At 42.3% G+C, this 22,590-nt stretch overlaps 1 protein-coding gene across 1 annotated transcript; it reads right to left on the reverse strand.

Moving 5' to 3' along the window:
- Nucleotides 1-583: 583 nt before the first annotated feature.
- SNX10 (sorting nexin 10) lies at nt 584-20,535 on the reverse strand. The gene is made up of 6 exons (XM_026033352.1): nt 20,489-20,535; nt 13,715-13,801; nt 11,824-11,924; nt 11,079-11,177; nt 3,598-3,813; nt 584-3,164 (listed from the first exon to the last, which is right to left on the reverse strand). The coding sequence occupies exons 1-6, from the start codon at nt 20,510-20,512 to the stop codon at nt 3,086-3,088; spliced, it is 606 nt and encodes a 201-aa protein (XP_025889137.1). The 5' UTR covers nt 20,513-20,535; the 3' UTR covers nt 584-3,085.
- Between the last annotated feature and the right edge of the window lie 2,055 nt (nt 20,536-22,590).

Raw genomic sequence — 22,590 nt, forward strand, 5'->3', positions numbered from 1 at the left:
TACATATATATATTTTTAAAACAACTTGGACACAACTTTGCAATGCTACAGGGTGGTACATTTAAGAGTACAAAGGTTCGTAGTTCTTAAACAGCACTGCTATGTACACGTACATTTTCCCTTCCAAAAGAAAATTTTTCTCTTCTTACAAGTATATTTCAGGGACATTTTAAGTAACAGGCTATATAAGTAACAGGATATATGGCTAAAGGTATTTTCACTTGTTCATGTTTTCTTTTAAAAAAAAAAAAAAGAAAAAACAATTTGGTTTATACGTAAGTACCAAAATATTTTAAGAAAAGTAACTACACATGAAAAATCAAAAGGTGGTATCAATACTCAAATCTTACYATGTGATTTAAAGACAAGATTAAAATCATATTTTATCTAGTTACATAATAGTTAAGAAAGCATCATACAAAACCAGAATATAAAGCTCTCAGAAAAAAATAAAATAAAAAAAGGGGCAGGGCTTTAATTTGAGTGCAAACTAATATCGTTATAATTAGATATAAATTAATAATAGTAATTAGATGAAATTGTAATTTAGGTATTAGCCTGTTTGGAAAAACAAAAGAAAAAAAGAAAAGATCTATCAATATCAGCATTATTTAAAACTAAAAACTGAGRATCAAAATACCAGTGATGTTTTTAGAGAGTCAAAATAAACGCCAGTGTTAACAACGTGAAATCATAGGCATGTAAGGCATTAAAAATATATATATTTAATATGAATATAGAATTTTAAATGTAGAATTATGTAAATGTTACATTTAAATGTTCCTGTGAAGAATTTATATGCACTTATATAGGTGGTAACAAAAGTGCTAGAGCTCAGAATAGTGCTCATTCTTCTTTAATAAGAAAATAATCCAGTAGTCTTTGCTAAACAAGTAACATTCAACAGATAAATACATTAAATTCCTATTAAAGATGCAAATAAAGTATTGCTAATTGCTCAGAAATATCAGGTCTGTGTGATAAAGAAAATAAAGTAACAACAGAACCATTAGAAACAAGTATTTAGCTCAGAAATATCTTCCTTTGGAAAACATCCTCTGACACACAAAAGATAAACTCCTCAAATTAAGGAAAAGAAATGTAGCTATAAAGATTCTCCAATCCTTTTCTTTATGTATTTTAGTCAACTATTTAGGACCTGCATAAGTAGGYCAAGAATTGTAAAGTGCTTCCACAGTCTGGCTCACTATTTTAAAATGAAACAAAACCACTATCCTAACGCTGTATTAAATACAAACACTTCTTGTCAGACACGATCCCAGTTTGCTTTGATATTTTCCCCCATCTTTCACATAAATTTCCTAAACTGAATTATTTTTCCAGTAATGTAACAACTTAAGCATYTGCTGTCAAAACCAGCTTTCTAGCTCCTACTAAGTATAACTTGCTGCTTTAAATAAGTGTTACAACCTATACATTAAAATAGCTTTGCTGCTACATTGTACACAGGCTGAGATGGTGAGAAATACATTCGTGCAATTCAATAAAACTGAGCAAAGGCAACAATAATTTTACAGAAGTGCTCCCATCAACAGGAAGAAAAAAAAAAGAAAAAAGGAAGAAAAAAAGGAAGAAAAAACACAGGCTCAAAGTAGTTAGCTAAGAGATGTTATCCTCGGGCTATTAAAACATGTCTCTAAAATTACACAGATTCCCATCTGGATGCTTGAAAAAACATGCCTGCACATGCCTACACTAACCTTTATTAGCTGGCCATTTAATAATCTATTGTTTCTGTAATKCACAGATTTTAAATGTCCCTTCTTTGCAACCAGAAACAGAATTCTTTAAAAAAAGCATCCGTTTTCAGGCCTGTAACTGCAGCTCTGAAGTTAATGGGAGCTTTTGCTAGGGTGATCAGACCCCCTAGCTCTTTTTAATAGCAGTTAAATGTCAAATATAAATACAACACCAGAGTGGAACATATTCCATTGACAGAATCTGGGACAAGACACTATGCAGCTGCTGTTAACAATAAAGAACCAAATTGACGTTTAATCAAAATAAGTGTTGGTGGTTACAGAGTTGTGTTCAAGCCTGCCTTTTGTTTGTGAAAAAGTCAATACACGTTAACTACAGTAACACTGAAATCACTAGCTGCAGTTCTTCCCAAAGATTCCAGCGCTGCACATTCGGACGGCGTGTTACACTCTGTGATTGGCATCATCGCGGAGAAGGAAACACACTCCCTTTGAGCTGATAAACTAAAACTTCTGCCCTGACATCTTCAACTGTAGGYTCCTAAAGTAAGATCTGTAGGGTGAAGCCATGGCCCTAGTGAAGTCGATGGAAAATTCAGCCATTGGTTTTAATGGATGTCATCCAGGATTTTCCCTGGGAACRCGTATCCGTAATTCCCTGGGATCGGCCCCTTTAGAAGCCCTCTAAATTGCACCATTTTTATTATTCCCAAATTCCAAGCAGTCAGGCTGGAGAATTTGGGCTTTTGGTTCTTATGCATGATAAAACCAGGCTTTCTACAGACATTAGAGAAAGACCAGAGGAAGATAAAAATATATCTCAAATTGTCAGCAGCATATAGTTTGTACAAATGTTGTTTTGCTGATGTTGCTGAGCTACTTWAAAAAGTTAATACCTTGTGGGGTATGTAATTTCATCACCAATGTCAAATGACTTCTAAAGATGAAACTTCTCTAATGCAAATTACAAAAAGATGCTTTGAATATATTTCATATGATATGAGAACTTTTAAGCTGAGGCATTAAGTTATCTTGATTTTCCAGATCTAAGACGTGCAGTCACTAAGGGAAATATTTTAAACTGCCATATGTTTCAGTGGAGCATTAGCCCAATGCAGAGATTTTAACAGTTGCAAAAACCTAAACGTAATCGGTGGCATGTAAACCTCAATCAATGTACATGACAAATCAACAAAGAAACAGTATCGAGGTCTGTTTCAAAATAACATACATACAGTTGCACTGACACCAACTCTTTTCAGCACACGGTATTAGCAGACCGTGTTTACGTGGGGCACACGGCTAGTAAACACAGCAGAAACCACTTGGTACTGTCCTTCAGAGGGCAACGCAGACACGATTTTTCACGATTCTTCAGAAGCTGAGCTTGCTTTACATCCCCGTGAAACGCTGTCATCACTTTGTCCGAGCCCGGAGGATGAACTGCAGAGAGGGGAGAGGGAAAAAAAAAATAAAAGGAGGAAATTGGTTTTCACAACACACTCAAAGCCTGAGTAACAGAGGAGAACTTTAATTATCTCCAGTCACAAAGAGAGACAGGAAATTTGGACTTTTAATTAGCCATTTGGAGTGCAGTTGGATATTTTTTTAGCAAGATAATTTAAACGCGAATAATTCAAGTCTGACTAAATGAAATTCACATAATCAGAATGCAGATAATTGAATTTCTACTGCATTCATTAATTCAGTGTGGAGGTGTGTGTGAAGACTTCTRTGATGAGCTGTCACAGCTCAATAAAATCTCAGTCAATTAATTTTTTCATTATCTTAGTATTACATCAACAAAAAAAGTGAAGCATGCGTGTGTATATGTATGTATATATAATCGCAGAAAGTAAGGAAATACAGAAGTCACCTCTCTGAATCCGAGTCCGCATCATTTTTTTCTTTTTCTCTCTCTTCATCTTCGATAGGAAAACGTCTGTTCAGAGAGGCAAACTTATGAATCGCATCAGCAACAGAGTACTTGGTCTGTCCACACACACAAGCCTCCATATCTTCAGGACTTAGCTGAGTCTGGAGGAAGAGGTGAAGCCTGCTGTCTGAAAGCAATAATGCATTTTGTAGGATCCTTTAAAGAGAAAAACAAAAGTCAAATGTATTTACATGACGCAAGGCAACTGCCCATAGCTACATATAAATACACATTCTGAAGTGCTTTACCAGAACAAATTCTAAATGATGTCCCGCTTTTAAGTGTCTAGAAGAATACTAAATCACTTGGAGAAGGTAATGAACATATTAAGATSATTAGGTGTGTGTTACTTTCTTATTACATTATTTGGAATTTTAGGTGAGTAAAACATGAAGCTAGTAGTTAAGCACATCTGTTATAAGAATAACTTCAAGGATGTTTCTTCCATTTAACCATCTGTTATTACCACAGGGATTAATTAATGATTTTTAGGCTGTTGGAAGCATATAGTCTTAMGCTCAAATTTATATTCAAATACAGTCTGTATTTGAGGATTTTTTTTTTTAACTAAGCTTTTCTAAAAATTAGCTATCACCAATCTCTTTGGCAGAGGAAAGAAGAGTTTACAGGGATACAGGACTTTAGAAACACAAACATAAAATGCCCAGATTCTGACATACTCCAACATCAGTATTTGTATACATAAGCCAAAATTTATGCATATTTGTTAAAGTATGTACAGCTCCAACGTTGAGTGAAAACGCCCATACTCAACTTTAATCTGTATGTACTTAAAACTGTTTTCAGGAAAGYTCAAATACTTTTAATTCTAGATACATTTTTAAAACTCCATTCTCATCTCACTAAGCCTACAAATACATTTAGCACAGAGTATTTACTTACATGGAGTGGGAGTACAAAGAACAATACATTCCAGTGATACAAAAAGTTGTAGGGATACTTTTACAGGGCCTGAGAACTGAGGATCATCAGCACTGTTTTGAAAAAATACCACTCTGGTGCATGATTTATCTAGAGAAGCAACTCTTTAATACGTGTATCCTATAGCCATTAGCAAGCGACTACGTTTATGCACACATGTAACTTTATTTACGTGACTTTAGGAGTGAAGTAATGTCCTGTCAGCTTGTGCAAGATAGCACTCCATAGAAAATTACTAAGATACCCTTTGGCAAACCCAAACTAGCAGGAGTCAACATCTACCTGTTTCTGATCCTTTAAGTCACTGTAGTTGCCAAAAAGGTCACTGCYATGCAATAGGATACAAGAGAGGAAGCTAATGTAAGAATTAGTAAAAGAAACAGAATTTTAGCACATTATATAGGTACTGTGATTAAAATGTATTAGTTCCTTCTATCAAACAAGATTAATGATGTTTTTGGTCTGTAGCATTTTAAAAGTATAAATAAGCTCTAAAAAGACATTCTCTGAAGTGGCCACCATTACAATAACAATAACAATTAATATACTGAAAGATTTCTGGCTTTATCTAAGCCTATAAAATTCTGTCAACTCAAAATATATAATAAGACCTATATCTCACTGAAAATGTGCATATATGCACAAATATTCTACATTTCATTTGAACAGATAAATACACATTCACAACAAAATAACTCACATGTTGACATTCTGCAGCAAGGAAATACCTGCTGTAGCCCTAATGATCTACCACGTGCGTATAAAACAGTCTAAAAATGACCAGATTCCACTGCGATTCAAGATAAACACTCTTTCATACCTAGATAAAGTCTTTTTACTCCTCCCAAATTCTCACAACTTTACTTAAAAATAAACCTAGCAAGTACAGTATATACTAGTAAAGTCAATGGACACAGTGTATTAATACACAGTACCCTGAAGAACAGCTTAGTTACCTACGGGAAACAGCAAGTGTTTCCCCTACAGCAGAAATGATTCAAAACACAGAACTTACAAATCCACACACCTCAACAGCAGTAGCTTCAGGAATTCAGTCTGAAAACCCATCATTCACTGGCCACAAAAAGAAGATTTCAGCCTTGACTTTTGATAACTATAAACTCCCAAACAAGACAAACATCATGACAAGAAGTAGAAGAAAATACCATTCCACACAGTAAATCCATGTTTTACAGTTTGAGCGGTTGTGGGAGTAAATTCTCTCCTCCCTCTCTTCCTCCTCTTAAAGGGGGAAAAAAATAAACACACATACTAGAGTGGACTAGTTACTAGTTTTCCTGAGGTTTTTGAGCAGCAAAATGAAGGGATTTGCATTTCTGCAATTCTAGCGTTTCGTGACTAAGGCAAAGCAACACGGCGAAAGCKAAGGCACTAACTTCTGCACGTGGTATTTAGTTTCACAGCAGATTTTCCTGTGCAGCACCTTCAGAAGTTTCCTGCCAGCCAGTGAAAACACAAGTAACTAACTGTTCATAAGATGACACTATATACTTACAGCTTTGTTGCTGTTTGAAATGTATTTTATTTTCCTTATAAAATAATGGGTAATCTTTAAAATTGATTTTAGATGGTTTGAGGCATTACACCAGAGAAGTAATGAGCATTAATGTCAACGATATTGGACACAAATTCATTTTAGCTTTATTTCATGTCCAGTACAATTGCACTAAACCTTGAACTGCCGAAGCACCGTTATTAACTCGCCAGCACCTAGCGCAGGGAACAGCAAACAGAAGTGATCAGAGTGCAGGCTGAGCAGGACCTCAAGGCTACTGTCCTCCTTCTGCAGCTATAATTCAGTTTCCAATTTGACTTTACACTGGCCTCGTTATTTCACAGTGATTTTCTTTTCTGCTTCACAGTGCCATCTGGAGGGGAAGTGAGCGAACAGAAACCAAGGGGAAGAAATGGAAAGATATTCATTATACTAATTTCGTACATACATCCATAACAGGAGAAAAAAAACCCAAAAAACTCACAAACCAAAGCATTTTACAACCCATTTAAAGTGATCTTGAAAGCAAATATGAACACCTTTCACCCAGTCATGCCCTTGAAACATCTCTCTTCCCTTTTAATTAAAAGGCAACTTTTGCCTTTCTCCCATCTGAACCAACAGGTCAGATTGCTTTTTAATTGCATCCTTCAAGCAATCAACATGGAAAATAAATCTGTGCTATCCATAAGCCTTATGTTTAGCTGTTCATAATGCTCCTGTTTCAAGGAAATAACCATATATCTATGATTTGTCACCAGATGTTACTAATACAGTAGTTGCCCTCGAGGGCCTTCACTGTGTTCCGGGGATTCATTGTGCGAGGTGTTGTACAGCTAGAAAACAACCGTTTGGGCTCCAAGGACCTGAAAATCAAAACTGCAAAAAAAACAAAATACAAATGAAAACAAAGAAAAGGTAGGAGGGAGCGTGGTGTGTAATAACAGCACGAGTCGGGTGTCTTGGCACAGGCAAGCCCTCGGTGCAGCACGAGTCCAGCCAGTAGCGCTCCCAGCGCCTCACCAACAGCTTTATTATCGCAAGTGTCAATGCCGAGCTGCAGTTACAGTGATGTAAATCAGCTCTCCCGGCAACTGTGCTCATGTTAGAGTCATGGCTCTCAGTGCTAATTCCTATAAACTGGCTGGCCATATTTAACAGAACAGACTTTCTATGCATGCCCAGAATAAGAATGAAAGGCTAAATCCTGCAAGTCTTTATCAGATCAGCAGTCATTACTTGTCAGAGATCTCACTCCTCTCAGCCAGACTGCTCACGTGCATAATGATTCCTTATGTGATTAAGGGGGCTGCGGGATAAGGCTCTATATTTGAATTAGAGGTAATAAAATCATTCTTTATTCTTGGCCATGTGAATATTTGTTTGTAAGCTTTCCRTAAATGCTCATGATCTCTAGACCTTTAAAGGAGCGCAGAAAATGTCAGCTGGCATCCAAAAGAAGTAACATAATTTTAAAGAAAATGCTGAGTGCTAGTTGGAAAGTATTTCTCCTTCCCCATGTTACAGCAAGAGCACTTGCAAAAAGACAAAACATGTGTTTTGTCTTATTTGGACAAGGTCCAAAATCTGGCTTTCTTCAACATGATTTTATTAGGTATATTATACACTGTTCTGCTGGAGGAGAACAACATATGGCTGAACAGTACAACTTAATCCTAACTAAAGATTTCCTGTATCTACTGTAACCTAATACAATGACAGATGCACACTTGGATGTGTGTGGAAGGTTAACACTCTGATTTTGTTTTCAACAAATTTACTCTGCCCATTTACATCATATCATGAGAGGGGGGAAAAAAATATAAAAATAAAACTTGAGAGACACCAGATCACAKCCTGTGCTGGGGTGCCCTCTACTGAACATCCGCTCGCAGCCACCGCAGACGCCAGCAGCCCACAGCAAACAAAGCTCCATTTCCTCCCTTTACAAAACCTRCTGTGTTTCCTCTTTTTATTTTAACAGAGGAAATGTTAACTGATAGCAAGCAACTGTGAGGAATCCGATAACAAACACACTCTAGAAAAAGAATTAGTAACTAAATGCCTGCTCGGTGTTAACGTGCCTGCTTAGTACTACGCACAACGTAACTGCCCCAGGTATTCTGCTTGAGCCCCATGATTTGTTAGAATCCAGCTGTATTCAATGAAAGCAAAATATTGGCAGCAGCAGTGAATACAGGAGGCATTTCAATCAGTTTTATTAGTGTTGTAATAAGCAAATATGAATTATCTTATATAAAGGTCATCTAAATCTCAGTTATATCTGTACAAAAAGAGAAGTAAACAGGCTCATACAGAACGTAATATGAAAAGTTTGCTTTGRTTTTAGCCTTCAGTTTAAGAATAAGCTTTTCCTGTGAACTGGAACACATTCTCAAAACTACCAGGATACTTATCAAGAAAAATGCATCATTTTCCTTACTCTTACAAAGTAATTCATAATTGAAACTGGGCTAGCTGACTTCCGTTAATGCAAATGGGCTTTTGAAATATTAAATTATATCCCGACAAGAAGCGAGCTTTACAGCTGTTCATCATTTAGAGCGATAATAACCTGCAAGACGAGCAGTTCTCACCCTGCTTTGCATGGCGAAGACAAACAGAAGGGGAAAAACCCTTCCCAGACTCCAAGAAGCCATCGCTTGGCTTCCGGCTCCTGCTGGGGACGCAATTCTCATGCTACCGTGTGTGGCACGAAGGGGCTGCACGGACCCCGTGCCAATGCTGGGTGCAGAGGGGGAGCCGACAGGAGAGCTCTGCCACGATCCACGCGCAGGTGCTCGGTGGCAGGAACTGCATCTCTGCGAGCGCCTTCCGTGCCGGCAGCGCAGCCCTCGCTCCGGACAGCCACGGATGCAGTGCAGAACCAGGAGCGGGTGAGACCTACACTTCATTTCCAGCCACGCTCTGGATCCTGTCTCTCTTAAGGCACTGAACGCCGAGTGCAGCAGAGGCTCCGGCAGCGCCTCCGAGAGCCTGCCCTGGACAGCCGGCACAGGCGCGAAGCAGCCGCACGCTGACCGCGCCGCCCGACCCCGCGCTGCCGCAGCTGCTCGGAGAGAAACCCCAGCCCGCGGATCACAGCCGGGATGACACCGGGGCATCACGCAGCAGCCTAACTCGGCCCACAAAACCACGCCTGCCGTGAAGAGCAGCCCACGGAGACGGCGGCCAGCAGGGGGCAACCGCCAGGCCGGTCCCAAGTGCTGGGCTGGTCCCAACCGCTGGGCCAGGCCCARCCGCCAGGCGGGTCTCCCAGGGCCGGCTCCATCGCCCCACATTCCCGCCAGCTCTTGTCCCTCTCGCTGAGCGGCGCCTACAGCCAAACGTGTCAGTCGGCACCTCGCAACAGAATCCCCCCCTCACCTGCTCTTGCGAGGACAGCAGCAGGGCGAGATGCTCAACCCGCCACCGTTTCCTCCTCTCAGTGCCCATTTAAGCTACCTGTATCCAGAGAACTGGAGGCTGATCTGGTTTAAAAGAATATTTCATTGTGTTTTGCCTTTTGAGGCATAAATAGTAAGTATTTTGACCTTGAAATATTCTATACCCTATACATACACCATATTATATGGTTAGGATCAGTTTGGTCTCTTCACCATTTTTAAAATCACTGTCATTTTAAAACACGCTCCTCCATGTGACAGCACAGCTAGGCTGGAATAGCTCACACACAGGGACCTGAATTACTACACAAATGTCTAATCATTAATATTATCACCTCTAGAAATGCAATCACTCCCTCACCCATACGAGGTAAAGAAAAAAACCCTCTAATCCTCTTCCACTTTCTCCATTTCCCATGTCCTCACACTGTATTCATAGCCTGTATTTCTGCCCACCGATGCTAAGTGTAAACGTATGCAGAAATGTTATTCCTGAAGCTCCTGTCCTGGTTAACTCTCCCTGCCTCCAGCTATTAAGCCTACTGCTAACAAACGCATCTCCAGGACCAATTCTTCCTTGCCTGTAAGGGAAGCCTATAATTGTAACATATAGGCTAGAAAAACATCAGGTTCAGTATTCCTTTGCCAACCCACCACGTGCATCAAAGCCTACTTAAATGACTTGTTTTCTTCCTTTCTGCACGCAACTCTGATTCAGGAGAATGCTAATATTGAAACGGAGTCTCTTTGCTGTCAACATCTTCCCATGCCGTTAACCCAACCAGTGCCTCAAGACAACCTGCAAACCGAATGGTAATTCCTCCCATAGCGCCTGTGCATAGAGCTGTGCTCCTAAGACCACTTGCAGGGTACTGAAAAACCGGCAGGGAAAGCAACAAAATCACCCGACAGGATCTCCACACGAGTGCAGACAGTGAAACTGTGAGAGCAGCGGCGCTGAACGGCGCAAGGCTAAAGCTAACAGAACTCTCTTGTGACTCACGTCAGTCAAGCTAAGGTTTCACTGCTCGTTTATTACAGTTTACACCAGCCCTTCACATAAGGGCACAGAGGAATGATTTTCTACAAGCGCAGCTGTAGTGAAAGTGACCACAGCTCCCAGGGCTTGTTTGTGCTGTGGGTATGGTAAACAGAGCAACTGGCATCACAGGAAATATTTGTGTTAGAAGATCTCCCTGCAGAACTTTAGCCAGAGTTTACTAGAGAGAYCTGGACACTGAATTCCCATTACTACGAAGTCTCATTTAGCTGTGTCATTCCTGAAAGCTGTAAGGAGACATCACCATGCAAGAACTTGCAACCCCAATACATTTTTAATTGATGCAGTGAAATGCAATAGGAAAGACGAAGTTTGCTTATAMCAGTGAAGCTGAAGTATTTGATCATATAAGGCTTTGCACAAGCAGAACAGAAAGCAATGTGTAACAGGCGATGCCGACCACAAGGTGGCTCTCACATACCAGAGATGAACCACGTTAAACTAGAAAAGTGGAGACTCCAAAGAAATGCCAGCATCTCAAGACGAAGGTACCTACTTTTCAAGGAATTCTTGAAGGCCCTGCCGACGAAGGTCCACGTGATGAGGATTGTTCGCGTTAAAAAAGGGAGTTTTAGACGGCAGCTCCGGGAGCTGTCTTTATAAAGAAACAAGCAAACACATAGTTAAAACCAAACCTGAAACAGGGGAGAAAGATACTGTGAGTTAAAGCCAACCACAAACATCTGGGATTCACAAGTTGTGTTCCAAAAATTAAATCAAATTTGAGAGAATGACGCTGAGCAACTCGCGTGCTTCTGACATATCTCTAAGGGGAGAAAAGTATCAGAATGTTGTGGCCCAGCCTGCCCATGTCTCTTATTGTCCTTACGTCCATTAGAATCCAAGCAGGTGCTAAAGGCAGGAAGCACCTGCACTGCTGTTGTAAGCCACATGAGCAGACTCTGCTCCACTATGGCCAAATAACTTATCTTGGCCAGGCTGCTATTCCCGCTACCTGTACCCAGTCAAAGGAAATCCAGACAAAATGTATTATGAGTTATTAGACTGAGGGCCACCAAACAAGGGCTGTGAGTGCACACGACATCCTTTGGGGTTTAGACCRAGTAAAGCAGCAAGAATTGTGTTGTACGGAATAAAACCACTATCAGAAAGAGCAGGATGCTTTCCAGCTCCAATTTCTATAGCTCCCAAGATTAAGAAKAAACAATCCCCTCCAACCATTATTAACAACTTTCTAAAATCATCTATTTAATGGAATAAACAAAGTGTAACTTGCTCACATTAGCACAGCATTGCTCTGAAGCCTCTGTCGGAGCCAAACAAATTCTCGAAAGCGCCGCCTCACGCAGGACGTTTTCCTTGTAAAGCACATGCTGTTTGTCTGTTGGGAAATAGAAAACATTCCACCTGGTAAACCAGTTTAAAGTGCAGGGGATTTGCTCTCATTTTACTCTTTTGTTTCAAGCAACAGATCAGGATAAACTTTCAGTGACTGGGGGCGGAGGGGGGGGGGAATCCCTGGAACAAGAAAGTTTCAGGGAAAAATAATATTTGCAGGAAAAAAAAATCTAGTTACAATCCTCCAAACCCTTACTCTGCACAAAGTTCTCCCAGCCTGCAGTCCTGGTTAAATCAAACAAGCTAAAGTGGATGCTCCCTGCAATTAGAAGTATTTGGACACTTTCCCAAAGAGCAGTATTATTCCAACAGAAAAATGCCAATTCATCAAAAGAGAAACAATGCACGGAAATTAAATGCCTTTGCCAATTTCTCTAGCYGCGGACACATTTAAGTGAATTTAAGTTATCTTGTGCCCGCCAGCGCTGGCGGCTCCGAGCGCCCATCCTGCGTGGGCAGCCCAGGGCCAAGGGCACCAGCTCCCTGGCAGGGACTGGGCTCCCTGCTGCCTCGTAGCTGCAGGCATCAAGTACTATGAGCTGGGCTGAAGAGGGACCCAGCTGGGCAAGAACCTGGCAGGGCCCACATCTGAATGCACCTCATACAGCTCAGTACCCCCCTACAGACATGGTCTCCAAGAGCCTCTGGTAATTCCCAGTAGGAAGCTGGGTTGATGTGTATCAGCTTCAGAAATGCCCAGGGAAACACAAACCAGTCATACCCTTCCATTTCAGAAGCACTAGTGCCTATGAAACGGTAACGTAACCCACCCAAAATCCAGAGCTCCAAAATATAATTGCTTTTGAAACAGTTTTTAAACCACACTGCAAAACGTGGCAGTGTCACAGCTCTGACTGTCACACAGGGCACAGCTTGTCACAACTTGTCAGTACAGGCCTTCAATAAGCAGCCATTTGGCTGTTTGCTCTCGTTATGCTCAATGCTTAACTCTCCCACACTGCAAGGAAATGCTTTCCATCTTGTGCCAAACATCAGTCATATAACTTGGTGCTCTCAAAATCTTCACCTGAAAACTGATAAACTCCACAAACCTTTATTTGCATGGCCATTAAAATTCCTGGATCTAGATTTGGGGAATGAATGTGGTTCTTTCCAAAAATGATCCACCAAAGAATAATAATCAACAAAATAAAATTATGTATAGGACAGATTTAAGATACAGAACAACACTTTAAGTGCACTCCCACWAACATATGCTAGACTACAATTACGTAAGCAAATGTACTTACTTGACATACCAAGTACCACTGAGCGGGCATAATGTGAATGTCAAGGAACACTGAAAACCACGTCACAGAAACCAAATAATATTCTTGGCAAATGAGAACCGGGGAGAGTTTAAGGAGCAAGTTAGAAGACTCTTACTGAAAAGAAAGTTGTTTCAGCTTTCATGAATACCTGAACATCAAACTTCTTCTATAATTATAAGATCACTTACTAGGCAAGTCTGTTGCACTGATTTTCTAGCTGATAATTAAAACTAAAAATAGTCTCTGTTGTAAGACAATATTTTCCAGAACACTCATGTCAGCTCAAGCACCAGGTTATAGTCCCAGTTCTGCCAGAGMCTTAGCTTTGCCAAAACCCTGCAGCACCTTACCTCTTCCTGCATCTCCACCAGGTAAAGGGGRTAATATCCCCCAGCCTTCCAGGAGTGCTGTAAAGAAATTCCCTTCATATCTGAAGTGAGGGGACTTGGACAGAAACAGCAATAAGAATACAAAGACTCCATAATGCTATTTTCATACTCACATGAATGAATATCTCATAGTCTATGTATGAGTGCCAAGAGTCTTCTTTCTGTGTCCTAGGGTCTCGCACCAACACAGTCACAAATTCCTGCAAGCGCATAATAAATCAAGCAATAAATTCCCAAAGACAAAGGCAGCCTAAAAGATTCTTTTGATTATTCTGCTGTTCCACAAACTACTGTGCTCAGATTAAAAGCTGAACTGCTGTTTTATTGAATGCTGCAATCCTATAAAAGGAGAAGCAAAAACCCATGAATCATCTGAGCTACACCACATGTCTAGGAAATTCCTTGCCAAACTGCTAGCAAAAGGGACTATTTCAGATTAAACAACACTGTGAATTATTATACATGCTTTCCAGAGGATAATGATATAGAGTACGTGCCTTAGAAGTTGTCAAAACCTAGTCTAGTTCCTTATAATTTCTACATTTATATAATAACTTAGAGTGATCCCAAAGGAGCAATGGGGGCCTGAGGGCATTAATGCAATGTAACTAGGTATCACTAATAATAATTAGATGAGGCTGAAGAATACATGCTTCCAGGTATCCTCAGCTAATAACCACATTACATGTCGTATCCTGTTACCTGATAAATCTTAACCATATTTTCAGGTTAAGATGGGCAAGGTTCTCTAACTCCCATCTCTTACCAAAACAAAAGAATAACATGTCCAACTTTGATTGCTTAAGTAAACAGCTACCCAAAGAAGTAAGCCCACCACCTACACAATCACTTACTCAAAGAAAAGCAAATCATTATAAGCTCTAGATACACTTTTCCTGAGAGAGGCACTGCGCCAGACCTCCACATATACGGATCAAAGCTGGGATCTCTGCAGCTCTGTCACAAACCAGGGAGTCTTAACGTGGAAGGCTCTCAAAGGTGTCTTTCCCAAGGAAACCTCACTTTTCAGCCTCCACCCTCTTCTCCATCCACCGCACCCCAGCAGAGCCATCAGCACCAAATTACAGCCAGAGGTCCAATTCCACAACAGGAAAGGACCCACTCTGCGTGAACAGTCGTTGCACCCTGCATGTGGCAGGGAAGTATTTGCGGCTTTGATTAAATCATTTACTGTATCAGAGTCGCCAGAGAAAACTCACTGGAAAAGTTCCCACCATCCCCACTGCTGCTTTCTTCACCGAGGAACGTGGGAGGCCTGGCTGCCCTCCGCTCTTTTCATACCTCTATTCTTATCGTCTCCTTTTTTTTTTTTTTTCCCCTCCCTTCCCTCATTCAGTCTCTCCCTCTGCTCCCAGGCTTCTATTTCCCATTTCTCAGTCTTCCCTGGAGCTGCAAACTCTTCTCCTGGCCATTCTGCCCTCCCTTTGGAGGTGTGAATGCATCCGCCCTGCAAGCTGGAAGAAGAGCAACTATCCCAGAAAGTTTCAGGTACAGCCTTGCTCTCCCCTTCCTTCAAGTCCTGCAGCTMAGGGTCAGACCTGTAACCAGCCTGCTTATATTGTAACTTTTAGTTCCTTTCCTGGTATCAATTGCCTTGTCATCTTCTCATCATGCTTCCTTATGCCTAGCTTCCCCAAACCACTTCCAATCGACCTTCCACTATCCTCCTCTTCACAAGGATTCAGAACAGCCCAGGCAAAATACTTTTTTCAAACTGTTTCACAACACATTATGATAAGAAGTCACTGTTGAATGTGCTGTGTTAGCTACGGGTTACCTTGACTACAAGGCAACCACACAAAACCCTCTGTGTTTGTAATTTCCAATTAAACAGCCAGGTTTCGATACTGAGGCCTTCAGTGCTTCAGCCTTCCAGACCACCTACAAGGAACGACACCCGTCACGTCTAACGTGGCAGGCAGCAGGTGCCCGCGCAGACACCGGGTATCTGGGTATCCCTGACCCAACACCAAGAACATGCCATGGCAGAGTGGGGTGCCCCTCCGCAAACCATAAATACAGTACAAGCTCCAATGTGAGATACCATCATTCCATCAGCGTTAGGAGTTTTCTCTTTCAGTTTCCCAAAAATTACCGAGTGAGGTAATCATGAAGCAAGAAAAATATTAAGCAATTAGAAAACAAAAGCAAAAAAGTACAGCCTTTCTCAAGAGCCACTGTTACTTCCCTATAAACATCCTGACTCCAGTAAATGTTTATTACAATTCCCCTTCCAGTCTCTGCTACCCGGAACCAGGGGCATTACACACAGGGCACCCTCCTTTTCTGCCCCATATGCCTGTTCTGCAACACAAGACCAAATGGAGATATAACAAAGTAGTACATAACAAAGTAGTACATACATTGGTGTAGCTACTGTGATTCAATCACAGTTGTACTACTTAGTGTAGATGCAGGTATGCTGCCACGAAAGGGTCCCATATCACTTGCATAAGCCTAGTTTTATTGGGACAAGTCCAATAYTTGCACACAGGCTACAGCACAAAGTGAGGGGGCAGAATATTCGTTGCACATATTGCTGCTCTACGCTGAAGCCCATTCTGGATTCACCAGTCATAAATACTGAACTACAGCAGCCGCAGTAATAACTGCCCTTAGCCTCTGCATATCCTTCTTTCCCTCCATTTTTTTCTATTAAAAAAATGCAATATGGTCAATGGGCATGTCAGCCTTCGAGTAACCCAGTGTCTGCCCACGAGAGGGGAGCTGCCCTCCTTCTCTCACAGGTCTCACAAAGCTCAGCCTCACCCTCTGTCACCAGACCGCACTGCAAACCCAGAGCAGAAGCCCAAGAGAGCAGAAGTCCCCAGGCTCAGTAATGCCTAAAACCATTGCAGGGAATTTTTCGCTTGTGGGAAGAAATCACATTTAAGTCATGGTCCTCCTGCCCCCGCCAAGTTTCCCCACACATGCACACGATAGTAGATCTAGCTATTACACCAGGCATTAGTACACCCAGCAGTGGAGGTTTACACACTGCAAACTATACAGACACAACACAGTTACTGCGGGGAACGTTCTTTCTCCCATGAAGCTGCTAATTCACAAGCAAAACCCAAACTGCGACTACTGTAGCTTCGACCTGGAGCCAAATACACTCACAAGCAACTGCAGTCCTGTCCCCAAATTGGAATTTAACAAGAAACCCTCTTGGTAGCTGAGGAAAAGCAGCTGTTTCTCCTGCACAAGACAGCCTTGCAGTCATGGCACGTGGCAGCCAGGCTGGCCGGGGCAGCCCGTGACAGAGCATGGCGCAGGCTCTCCAGCGAGCAGGATGAGCAGCCCAGGTACCCTGACAAGCGGCGCCTCCTTGGTCCTGGCGACGAGGGCTGTGCTGCCCGTGCCGGCCAGGCCATCCCGGTGGTGGTGGCAGTGACACTGATGGCGTCAGCGGCCATCTCGGCCCCACCAGGGAATGGCCACCATRGAGAGCTCGGCAGCCAAAATGGCCGCCGGGCCCAGGGGCATCGGCGCTGGTGCAGCAGAGTGCTGCTCGAGGCTGTGCAGAGCACAGGGAAAGGGCAGCACGGAGGCCGCAGGCGCCGAGGGATGGGATATTCCCACAGGGACCTGCCCCAGAGGGAACCACGCACCATAAAAGCGGCTGAAGCGAAGGTGGGGTTTCCCCAGGTATCATTTTGTGAGGATACAGTAACTGCTTGGAGCCAAGGACAGGCCGCAAGCCCCCTTACACAGACTGACTGCAAAAACTGAGAGCGTTATTTTTAATATTCCTCTGCTTGGAAAACAGGCCATCTTATATGGAAATATCTATTTTTAATATGGGAAAAATCTAGTGTGAGAGAGGAAAAAAATATTGTTGCACTGGATGACTATTTGCTTCATCCATTCCAGCTATGTCTTAATTCAGATCTCCATCCTCAGGACACTATCAGGTGATAAACTCATGCTCCACTGTTGCCACTGTTACACATTTGATTAGTCAATAGCCCCAAGAGTCATTTTCCACAAAATGTCCTTAGAAAAAAACAGAGCAGAATTTCCCATCAGACTGCTTCCTAGCAAAGGGATCCATCACAAATGACATGAAGCTCTGCATTGGGTTTATGGGGAATCTGTACTCCACGCAGGTGGAAAAGCAAGTCTGGTAAGAGAGAAACAGCCAGGAGAAAAACACTTGATTAGATTTTCCATGTTTGTTGCGGCTGAAAAAAAAAGAAAAGTATGATTTCTGTGGAAATCAGAGTTCAGCCCTAGTTGCAAAGATGACATCCTACCCCACACCCAAGTCTGTAGGGAAGTCAGACATTGAAGTCACTCTCCCAGCTCAGCATCTGCAACAGTCATGCACAGGCYGTTTACATTCCTTTTCTCTGATCCAAAGATATTTGTTAATTCTGTGAAACTAACAGAAGGAGCTGGCACTGCATCACTCACAATATGCTGTGGCTTTGTGATTAAAGCACGAAGAATACAGCAAAATACAGTATTCTGGCCTCATCAAATGCTCTAAGCCAACACTCTGGGTCAATAAATAGAAACTGAGAGAAGGTGTCTCTCAATTCTTTGCCACTGGTCTATGCAACGTATAAACAGGAGGTTTATTATGAGCATACTTGTCTATAGCTAGGCAGGAGAGGGGGAAAGCAACACTCAGCAGCATCAGGTTTGCCAGTGAAGACTGCCCAATGTTCCCTAAATCCCCTTCTTCAAGGAGACCTGGGCATTTCCAAAGGGAGCTACTGCCCCAGTCACGTGGAGCAATGGATGGGGGGGTTGAAGTTGCATTTTGGATGCAACTGAAAGAACCCAAGGGGACCYAAGTACCCCAGCCCTTCTGTGAGCACCACCCTTACTTCTGACATTTAAAACACCCATGTTCCACACTCCCTGCTTAATAGCCAAAAATATCAATAGTAGAAATCGTCTATTCTTACAATTTCATTGATGGTAATAATAGTGGAATGTTGACTCTCAAGCAGTTGTTGCTCTTGTAAGGCACAGGTCCTCAGTGGGGTCTAACTCCTCCTGCAATGTGCTCAGCTTGGGCCATGTCTCTTTAAGCACTACTTTCTTATACGGTTTACATAAAGCGTGAGGGTTTCCCATGTTGCAATAATTAGATCATACGGAAATTTTCCGCTAACTCAATGACTCCTTAACCCCGGTATAACCGAGCTTGGTTTGGGCTATCACAAGCAGCACACGCAAAGTCCTCCCTGCTGGGTCAGCTGCAGTGGACGAAGGGCCGGAGTTCCAGCAACCTCCCCACGGAGCACGTGGCACCTTATCCAGGGTGCTGGCGAGCCAACCTTTTTGCATTTCTTCCCATCCTCAAGCTGACTTCCAGCCCAGAACACACACTAGCAAACACTGGAGCCAACAATTCTCAGTGTGCATTGCTTAAGAAGAAATGTTTTATTAATACTTCACTAAAAATAAACTTACCAAACAATCCACTCACACACACACAAAAAAAAWAGAGGATGACAAAATGTCACTGTGGTTCTTCAGGACATGAACCACAACAACAGTTGCACATGTCAAAAGAATTCCTCCTCAAAACTGCCTGCAGGGTTTGCTTTTCAGTCATGTTAACCCACTTTCCATGTTGTTTGTGCTTAAGATCGGACTCAAAATATTAATACAAAATGCAAACATGGATGTCAGTAAGTTAAATTGGGTTCAAACACTCATCCATAGGTATCTTAATTGCAAATCAATGTGTCCTTGAATGCTTCTGTGAAGTTGCTTTAATGTAACGCACCAACAAAACAGTTTGCAGCTTTGGTAATAACAGCAAGCACCAACACATGTGAAAACAGAGACCTTGAAAACTTTTACCTGCATGTTGGTCTGGCTCTACCTGTGACAGCAGGCACGGCAATGGCACAAGCAAAAGGCTTTTACCATGATACAAAATTCAGGTTGCAAACCTTGCAGAAAATAGCTCAAATATTGATATGGTACTAKTAATAGTCATTAAAATGACTGTTTTGCTTGTTCTTTGAAGATATCTATTAAATCTCGTGTCTTTTTACCGGAGAACACAACACAGTAGCTTTCAAGACACTGTCATCTTGTGTCARAAGTTTTCCCAAATAGACAGAGGCATCCTGACCTATTAATACTAAAAAGCAGSACTTAAAGGGTTTTTACAGGGATATTTATGTCAGCTACTAGAACGCTGTGACATTTGTGCAGCTAACATTGCCTAAGCACTTAAAAACAAGCAAGCAAAAGTAAAGGCAGCAACCAGCAATATCATGGATTTGTGTATCTAAAGGCAACCACATCATCTCAAAGCATCTTACCATGGGATCAAGAGCACAGGAAAGTGGCATTTTCAAAAAAAAAAAAAAAAAGAAAGAAAAAAAAATCCAGTTTGGAAGTGGCATATACCTTGCAAACCAAATGTCAGTCTTAGTCTCATAGATTTCTTCTTTCATTTCTATCTTGCAATGCCATGGACTACACTAGGGATTAGGATACCTCAGAAATATAGCATGGCCTAATTAATAAATTCTAGGTATTTACTCCAAGGCAGGACATCCTACAGTGCCAAAGGCTCCCCATATAGCACCTCTGTAATATAACACATTCTAATCAACCACCTTGGAGTCCTCTGGAGACTTCCCTGCACTTTTAAGTGGTGATGCTCCAAAGGTAATAGGCATTTTGASTGCAGGAGCAGGCTGCTGGAGAGGAGAGGGTGAATAATTCTAGGGAAAGCCTCCTGTGTGCAGCTCCTGGGAGATGTTATGATTCTGCGGTGACCAGTAGCTGTCATCTTGCATCTGTCAGATTAAAACTTCCCCTCAGTGAATTCACTCCACAACCACCAGACTAGAATCCTTCCTTATTAAAGCTTAAACATCACTTACTTGTTTTTCGTGTTTCGGGGTCATCTTCACTGGTTTGTATTTAGAAGAAATCCTGAAAAATAGAACAGAGAGCAGCTTGGACCAGAAATGTTATTTTTTTTTTTTTAGGCAACTCAAACTATCCTGCCCTGAAACCGGCAGGATCCAAGAGCTCCCTAGGCTGCTTCCCTGGAAGGGAGCTAAGCAGAGAGCAAAGCTGTGGGGCTCTGCAGGCCATCTAAAACTCAGCCTAAATTTCACAACATCAGTGGTTTTAAAAACTCCTATTCGGGAAGCAGAGAATTAGACCAAATCCAAAAGTCTTCTTCCTCCTTGTTTTTGCAGTAGGATGAAAATGGTATCTCTGCTCTTCTGGAATGTGCTTTTTTTTTTTCAGGTCACGTAACTTCTGCAGATTTTCTCTTCCACTTCTTGCCGATGTGAGTAACACCAATGGGAAAATGGGAAAACCTCCCCAATGACGCCGCCTGTCCAGCAACAAGACGGGACGCGGGGCCCTTATCTAACACCTGCACAAGACAGTGAATCAGAACCGCAGTCCAACTGCCGAAGAAAGCGCGTTTTGTTTTTGCTTGTAGAAAAACCCTCCCCAAAACACAGGTGATGGAGAGAAACCACCCTCAGAAACCAAGCAAAAGGCTCTGGTCTTTTTACTCGTAAAAAGTTTCCAGTGATGGAAAAACAAACTGGTGCTGGGAAAAAGAAACAAAAACAGAGTCAGTTGGAGATCAAGTTTTGATAAASTGCTTCCTACAGTGGCTGGGGAAAGAAAAAATATGCTCACACTGATATGAATAAGTTTTCATTTTGCTTCTGATTTATTATCACACCAAAACCTTTTTATTATTTAGATCCCTATACGTAATTTAGCGTCATAACCCACAGATGCTTCAGTGCAGGGTGCCGCAGCTGCCCACAGCCACCCGAAAGAGACGGAAATACAGGGGGGCAGCTTGCCCTTCCTCCCATAGCATAACAAATGAGAAAAAAAAATAATAATAATAGAAATTTTWAAAAAAGGAAGTGTTTTTCTTAAATGAGTAACAGGTATTCATTTTTATTCCATATTTAATTGGTAGCTTAGTTTCTGCGTAAATAGCTGTTTTCAGATTTTAGCTACCACTAGGGAATATTTGGATTTTACTTTTTTTTTGCATTCCCCAAATCCACGGCACCAGAGCACTGCAGTGCCCGGCACGGGCGCCCGTGCTCTGCTAGGCTGGAGTTTTACACTGGCCCTTTGCGCTCATCTATCCTGGGACGGCTTTCAAACTGCCCGGATCCTCCTCCAGCAATCAATGTTGATCTGCAGGTCGAGAATTACCTGTCCATCCCCCCCTGGAAATTTCTGGGAATAACTAGATAACGACCTTCAAGCTTCAATGGGGAAGATGATGTATTTTTAGACCTTGGTCGTGACTGACAGTCCTATCTAATCACAGGCAAAGCCCTCAGCCGCCCTTTCAAGGTTGTTACTCTCCTCAGGATTGAGTGAAATTCTCCTTCAAGGCTACAGCGCGACAAAGAGAGAGCTCAATTAAATCTCTAACAGATCTTTACACATTTTAGGCTTTGTTTACCTTAAAGCTCATTAAGGTGAAGACCTTAAAGCTAAAGACCAAACCTGGGCTTCACAAGGCCTGGAATGGCGGCGCTAGGGCCCCGACCCGGAGACCGGCTGCAGCCGGGCCTGGGGCCCCGGCCTAGGGCAGCGCTCTCGGTTCAGCCCAAGTGACAGGCCAGGAAGCGTCGGGGCCCACAGCAGGAGCCACCTTCCCCCTTCAGCACCGTCTGGTTGGCRGGTTTAATTTTTAATAAGCACACAGCACACGAGTATGGYGCGGCTCCTCGGTGCCCATTACCACAGKGCAATGCCTCGCTTTGGCGCCCTCCCCTCAGCAAACTGCAGTCACGGTCTGCTCGTTAGAAACAAAACGAACGAGAACACAAGAAAAAAGTATTTTATCTTAATTCTGCACGGCCTTTGGATGCCTGCAGACTGCTTAGCGAGGCTGGCAAAGCACTTTCTGGGCTTAACCTCCCCATTTCATTAATGTTGTACTACAGCAGTTGCGGAATCTCCTCCCGAGGGAGCAGGTAAC

The sequence above is a fragment of the Nothoprocta perdicaria genome, unplaced genomic scaffold, assembly GCF_003342845.1.
Source record: "Nothoprocta perdicaria isolate Ctin4 unplaced genomic scaffold, notPer1 scaffold_128, whole genome shotgun sequence".
Lineage (NCBI taxonomy): Eukaryota > Metazoa > Chordata > Aves > Tinamiformes > Tinamidae > Nothoprocta > Nothoprocta perdicaria.

Coding starts and splice junctions, on each gene's coding strand:
- SNX10 (XM_026033352.1), bottom strand. CDS start 20,512: ATGACCCCGAAACACGAAAAACAA. Junction 13,802..20,488: donor CCCCGAAACACGAAAAACAA/GTAAGTGATGTT, acceptor ATGCGCTTGCAG/GAATTTGTGACTGTGTTGGT. Junction 11,178..11,823: donor CAGAGCAATGCTGTGCTAAT/GTGAGCAAGTTA, acceptor TTCTTTATAAAG/ACAGCTCCCGGAGCTGCCGT.